This window comes from Stenella coeruleoalba (assembly GCF_951394435.1).
Source record: "Stenella coeruleoalba genome assembly, chromosome: 4".
NCBI classification, from domain to species: domain Eukaryota; kingdom Metazoa; phylum Chordata; class Mammalia; order Artiodactyla; family Delphinidae; genus Stenella; species Stenella coeruleoalba.
Window position 1 is genome coordinate 111319113 of NC_137149.1, and position 6301 is coordinate 111325413.

At 54.1% G+C, this 6301-nt stretch overlaps 1 protein-coding gene across 1 annotated transcript; it reads right to left on the reverse strand.

Moving 5' to 3' along the window:
- Positions 1–606: 606 nt before the first annotated feature.
- NKX6-1 (NK6 homeobox 1) lies at positions 607–5608 on the reverse strand (the record flags this gene model as incomplete). The annotated part of the gene is made up of 3 exons (XM_079920090.1): positions 607–864; positions 3091–3263; positions 4942–5608. 3 exons carry the CDS (start codon positions 5606–5608, stop codon positions 607–609), a joined length of 1098 nt encoding a protein of 365 aa, XP_079776216.1.
- Positions 5609–6301: the final 693 nt, after the last annotated feature.

The window sequence follows — 6301 nt, forward strand, 5'->3', positions numbered from 1 at the left end:
GAAGGAGGTCCATCTTTTTACACCAAATTCAAAAAAGCATTTTACATTTTAAATATTCACAATAGAGTAACTTCTAGTCAGTGAGACTCACGATTTATTTACAAAGAGCCTTCAACAGGCCACTTTAGTCGGCACAGCAGTTTGTGCGGGAGAAACATCCCTCTTCCCATCTGTGGCGGCCGGCCGCCCGCCCGCGTGGCTCCGAGGTCCCCCGCGCGGTGGGTGTCGACGGGTTCAGAGGCCTTCTCAGCGCCCCCGCCCTGGCCAGCGGTCGCAAGACAGGGGCGGGGGCGCGGGGGGGACATGGGAGGGGGGACGCGACTAGGACACCGAGCGGGGCGGTAGGGTGGCCCAGCTGCGGCGTCTGTTGCGTTAGTCTTGCGGTGTATTTCCTGCCCTTCTCTGCCTTCTCATCATCCTCCGAGCCTCTCTCCCCCGCCCCGCTCAACTTCTAGGTTAAAAAAATAGATATGTACATCTTAGAAAATAGCAAAGGGCCCCCGGCAGGCGGGGCCGTGTCCTCCGGGCCCCGAGGAGCGGGAAGACGGGATGCGCGGTCCCCGCGGCCGCCGCGGAGTGACCGGAGGCCGGGCGGGCGGCGGGCGCTCAGGACGAGCTCTCGTTCTCGGACGCGTGCAGCAGGAGGCCGCCGCCGCCGCTGCCGGACTTGTGCTTCTTCAGCAGCTGCGTGATTTTCTCGTCGTCCGAGTTGGGGTCCAGGGGCTTGTTATAGTCGTCGTCCTCCTCCTCGTTCTCTGAGGCCCCTTTCAGCCGCTCGGTTTCCGAGTCCTGCTTCTTCTTGGCCGTGGCCATCTCGGCTGCGTGCTTCTTCCTCCACTTGGTCCGGCGGTTCTGGAACCAAACCTGGGGGTCGAGAAAGCGGAGAAGAGGGGAGACAGGGGCGGAAGGAATTTAAGGTGAGCAGAGCCAGGCAATGCCTTCTCTCCCGCATCCCGCAGTCGCTCCTGCGGGCCCCTGACGTCTTGACACCCTCCCTCAGAGTCCTCCCAGGTCTGGGCCGTTGAAGTCGGTCTCCACTGCCCCAGCTTCCTCCGAGTATCAGGCACCAACAAACTGACTGCCGTTGCCATAGTGATGGTAACACAAGAGTATTGAGGTTGTCAGTGAGTGATTTCTCAGAAAAGAAAAAAACTTGGAAACTTAAAATGAGTTTCCCTAAAAGAGTTCGCTTGCCTACTTTCTCGTTTGAAGTAGAAAACTTTTCCCTTTCGTAAAGTTGCCTCATAATGACTGCGATTCTATTCGTTTTTAACTTCCTTAGATTAAGGTATTTCAAGCAATCTGAAGTGTACTGGCTTTTTAGTGTGATTTGTGGGAGAAGACACAGCATTTACCCCAATTACCTCTGTTCTTTTCACTTTGGGGTATTTGTCTGTTTCACTTATTTCAGGTCTGAATACACACAAATATGGTAGGTAAACACTCCCCTCCCCATTTACACTTGTAATGTATGATGTAAAGTTTTAAAAAAAAATCTGCTAAAACAGAAACCTCAAATCAGTAATAATAACCAACATAAATGCATGAAAATATTTAATATTTGAAAATATTTAAAAGTTGAAATCATCATAGTAGTTTGTGTGTCTTTCTCTGTCTCTCTGGTTTAATGTTTTTCATAAAACCGAAGTCAAAGTAAGAATTTTCATCAGTTATTTTTTTTAAGTGAAATTTTGCCAGTTACATTACTTCCCACTATTAGCATGCCTAATCTTTCACATATTATTTTAATATTGTCCCTCCCTAAGAGATTCATTTTTATACAAATATTTTAAACCTATTCATGATGTTTGACATCGTGTTTCATACATATATTTTAACCTAAAGCATCAGCAATAGCAACCAATTTCCCAAACATATTGAATCATCCTCTCTTTATGCTTCTCATCCATTTTCTCATCCGTTATGTATTTATCTAGAGAATCAGAATTGTTAAGAAAGTGATTTTTAGTTTCTTTATACAGCTATAATAATTCACTTCTAGCCACGCCGACATATTTATGGTGACAAATGAAGACCTCCAGATTACTGTGGTAGGCTCTGTACCAACCACTGCAAAAATAATTTTAACTGTGATGGTACTCTAATGGTAACATACAAAATCACTCCTGAAATGCATTTTATGGTGCTTATCTGTGGGGAAATACTCTCTGACCAGCAGATATGGCTAACGTTATCCCTACTTAATTTTAAAAGCAACAATATAACTAATGGAAACAGACTTAAACACACACACACACCAAAAAATATATATATACATACATATATATAATATAATGAAAAAGAGGAACAAAAGAGAATACCAGAAATATAGGAAACCAATCCCTTTATATTTCAGGGAAAGATTTCTCCAATTTGATTCCCTGGAAATACACCGTACAACTCAATTATAAGGTAAGTGACATTTTAATTATAATTTGTTGTCATAAACAGTAAAACATCTTACATCTATTGATAAACTTATATTTCATAATACAGTAATAATCTTGTCATTTCATTTGGAAAAGTACTATTCCAAAGTGGCTGCCTCAGGTAAGCTAAAAGCAGATGCATCCATGCTAAGTGGTTAGATCTTGTGGATTTATTGGGGTTTTTTTAACCTGCAAGTTAATACAGTAGCACTATAATGCTGATCTACATTAGGGAATTATATAACTAGTGGAGACTGAGTTGACAAACAAAAGCTTGAATATCCTTACAAGTAGAATACATAGAAGCTATCTAACTGGCCTGGTCTATTCTCAGGGCTGATATTTCCGTAATGCTTTTATTCTCTAATAATGGCGAGTTCCCCCAGCACATGCTGCTATCTAGATGAACCTAATTTCAAAGGCGGAGGCTTGATTCCTTTTGTTCATCAACAGTTTGCCGGCCCGAGAGATCCCAGAGCTTTGTAACCTCCCCCTCCACCCCCTTCGCTGATCTCATCGCTCCCCTTGCTTCTCGGACTGCACCCTCGGGCGGCTGTTTGTTAGTTTGGTGTGTGTGTGTGTGTGTGTGTGTGTGTGCGCACACGCGCGCGCATGACGTACATGGGAGAGCTCTCCCTCGAGGTTTGCAAGGTCCACTCACCTTGACCTGACTCTCCGTCATCCCCAACGAATAGGCCAAGCGAGCCCTCTCGGGCCCCGCCAAGTATTTCGTTTGTTCGAAAGTCTTCTCCAGCGCGAAGATTTGCTGGCCCGAGAACGTGGGTCTCGTGTGTTTTCTCTTCCCATCTTTGTCCAACAAAATGGATCCTTGATCTACGAGAACAGATTAAAAAAGGAAAGGAAGGGGGGAAACAACCAGTTACGAGCGGCTCCGCTGAGAAGAGACGAACTCCAGAAACAACGTTGTGGTGGGAAAGGCAAGTGTATTCCGCGGCGGGCACGAGAAGTGCCGTGGTGCTTGCAGTCCCACTGCGCTTCTCGCTTTGCCTTCTTACACCCACCTGTTTTTTAAAAGCGCGTGTGTTTGGAGCCGCAGTAAATAACCTTCTGCCCAACGACGTCCAACAGAGGGAGCGCACTGCTGAAGTTTGCCGAGGCCCAATCTCTAGGCCCAGTAAATTAAGGCATGTGGGTACGGGGGGGGGAGGGGGTGTGGGAAAGTCCCCTCTCACCGCCTCGTCTAGTTGGGGCTCGTTCGGTCCCGGGGCCTTTGCGTGGGGGTGACTAGTTTTGTTCCTTGACCGCTTTCCTAACCTGTGCCCGCGCAACAAAGAGCGCCTTGTTTTTGGAACACAAGAGAGTTAAATCGCCCCCGCGTCGAACGCCGCTGCGGCCGAGGGGGAGGGGACGCCGCCTTTGTTGGCGGTCCCTACGTGGCCATCCAAACGAATACAATAACGTCTCCCCTACAGCAGCCCCCGCCCCGGCCGCCCCAGTCCCGAGGCTTCCGAAGGGAGCCTCCGCTTGGCTCCCCCAGCTTCCCTCAGTTACTGCCGCTCAGCCACACGAAAGAGATCAGGAGACAGAAGAAACTTCGGGGACTCGGTCAAAAGCAAAGAACAGAGCAAGAAAAGGCCAGGGGACTGGCCCCTAAATGCCACCTGGGAGTATGGGAGCTTCCGCGGCGCTCTGGCCAACTATCTATAAGATTAGGGGGATCCTGGGGTAACTCAGTTTCGAGCAAGATCTTTGCGGGATGTTGCATTTTCCCCCGTCTTTGTCCTGTTACCTCGTTCTTCCTCCGGTTCTTTCTCTTATCAGGATGTTGAGAGCCACGATGCCCCTCAATATGTCCGGGGCCGAGGCAGGTGGAAAAGCGAGGGCCCAGAGGTGGGGAGCGGCCTGCTTGCCCTCCTCCACGGGCCGCGGACTTCTCTTCAGTGGGCTCACCTGGGCTGAGCGTACTCGGGGGACGAGGGGGGCGGTGGTGAGGGCGACGAGGTGAGGTGGGGACACCCTGGACCGAGATGTACATGCAAACACATGCGTTCGGCTCAGGGCTGTGGAGGGCTCGTCGCTGCCGGTCCCCACCGGTTCGTAGAGAGGAGGCCAGTCAGGCTGGCGAAGGTCGAGTGGGACTTCGGCATGGGACACTGGAAAGCTGGGGTGCGGGCTGGAGCACAGTAGCCTCTCCTGCCCTCCCCACCTCTTTAACCCAGGACGGACATGCGGTTCTGGCCGGGCTGTTCCGGGAGCAGCCAGGGCCTCGGATGAGACACGCCCCGCACCACATTGTGTTCCGTGGAGACGCATGCACACCCGTTCCGCAAGGCGTGCCCAAGGCTTGGGGAGAGGGGGGCGCTTGGACGCAACCATGGAGCTCAGGACAGCGAGAGTTCCTCGCTGAACGCCCTGGCCCAACCTAACTCGTGCGATTCTGGCGCTGCCAAACTACTCGGCAGGCAAGAGGGTGGACTCGGCATGCACACCAGGGGCCATGACCTGAGAGCGGGCAGAACAAGCACAACTGGGCGCAGTCAATTGTACTCACGAGGAGTGCAGGCCAGGCGTGCGTCCCTCCAGGGCGGGCTCTGCATCACTCCTGGCCAGAAGATAGGCGTCCGGCCGGGCAGCTCGGCTAGCGGCTTGGGGTACCGACCCACGGCGGCCACGGCCGCGGCGCTGGGGCTGAAGTAGAGCCCGGGCGGCGGCGGTGGCGGGCTCAGGCTGCTGAAACGGGGCAGGCCGGCCAGCAGCCCCGCTGGGGTTGAGGCGGCGGCGGCAGCGGCCGCAGCTGCGGCCGCGGCGGCCGAAGCGGAGGAAGCGGAGGTGGACGAGGAAGAGGAGGAGGAACCGGAGGGCGAGGCGGAGGGCAGGGCTGCCCCTGAGGCCACGGGCATGGAAGGCCGGCTCAGGATGTCGTTGATGCCATGTGGGGTGGCGGCCGAGAGTTGCTGCGGGGGGCTGCCCAGGGATGAGAGCCCCCCCGCGGCCGGGGGCTTCAGGCTGCCTGGGTTGTGGGAGCCCAAAGGCGGGGAGGGTGATGACGAGGAGGACGAGGAGGACGAGGAGGAGGGGGGGCCGGCGGGCAGCGCGGGGTACGCGGCGGGGTACAGCGGGGTCTTCATTTCTGCCATGCTGTGCAGGGCGGCCAGGGGCGGGCTGCTGAGCAGGAACGCGCTCTGCCGGGTGCCCTCCATCGCCCCCACAGCTAACATCCCACGATCAGGCCGGAGCCCGCAGCCACGCAGCGGGAGCGCCGGCCGGTGCCCCCGGAGGGGCTCAGGAGAGCTAGAAGCGCCGAGGGCGCGAGCGAGGAGTCGCTCCGCACACCAGGAGGCGACCTGCCAACTGGGCCAAGAATGCAGCCGCTGAGAGTTGCTCTCGTAACTGCGCAGCAGAAATGTCCAAACACACCAGTCGAGAGGCGGTGGCTCGCCGAGACCAGCGAGGGTCCAGGTGGTTTGGGCTGTCTTTTCCCTCTTAGAGTCCCGGATTCAATCCCGGGCTCTTCTCTCTTCCTCACTTTTTCCTCGCCGCTCAAAGTGCGCTACTTCTCATATTCTCCCTCTTGGAAATAAGGAAAACAAAACCCCAGCCGGCCCCAGAGAGCTTGTAACAAAGTTAAGAGTCACCGAATCTCCGCTTTGATGTGGGAGAGTGGGGGCTGGCTCTTTTTCTTTGGGGAGGTTCAAAGGACGCCGGGTTCCGCCCGATGAGCTCGTCCGATCTTACTTGGATGCCCTGCTCTTCAGGCCACGAGGTTGATTCGCACTCAGCGCTCGGAGCGCGAAGGGAGAGAGAGCATCCAGCCCGCGGGAGGATTTGGCCTCTGGGCGGGCTTCCTCCGCCAGCGCTGCCCGAGGCTTCTGTGCCAGAAAGGGCAGTGCCACCAATCCCTGCGGCTCCCG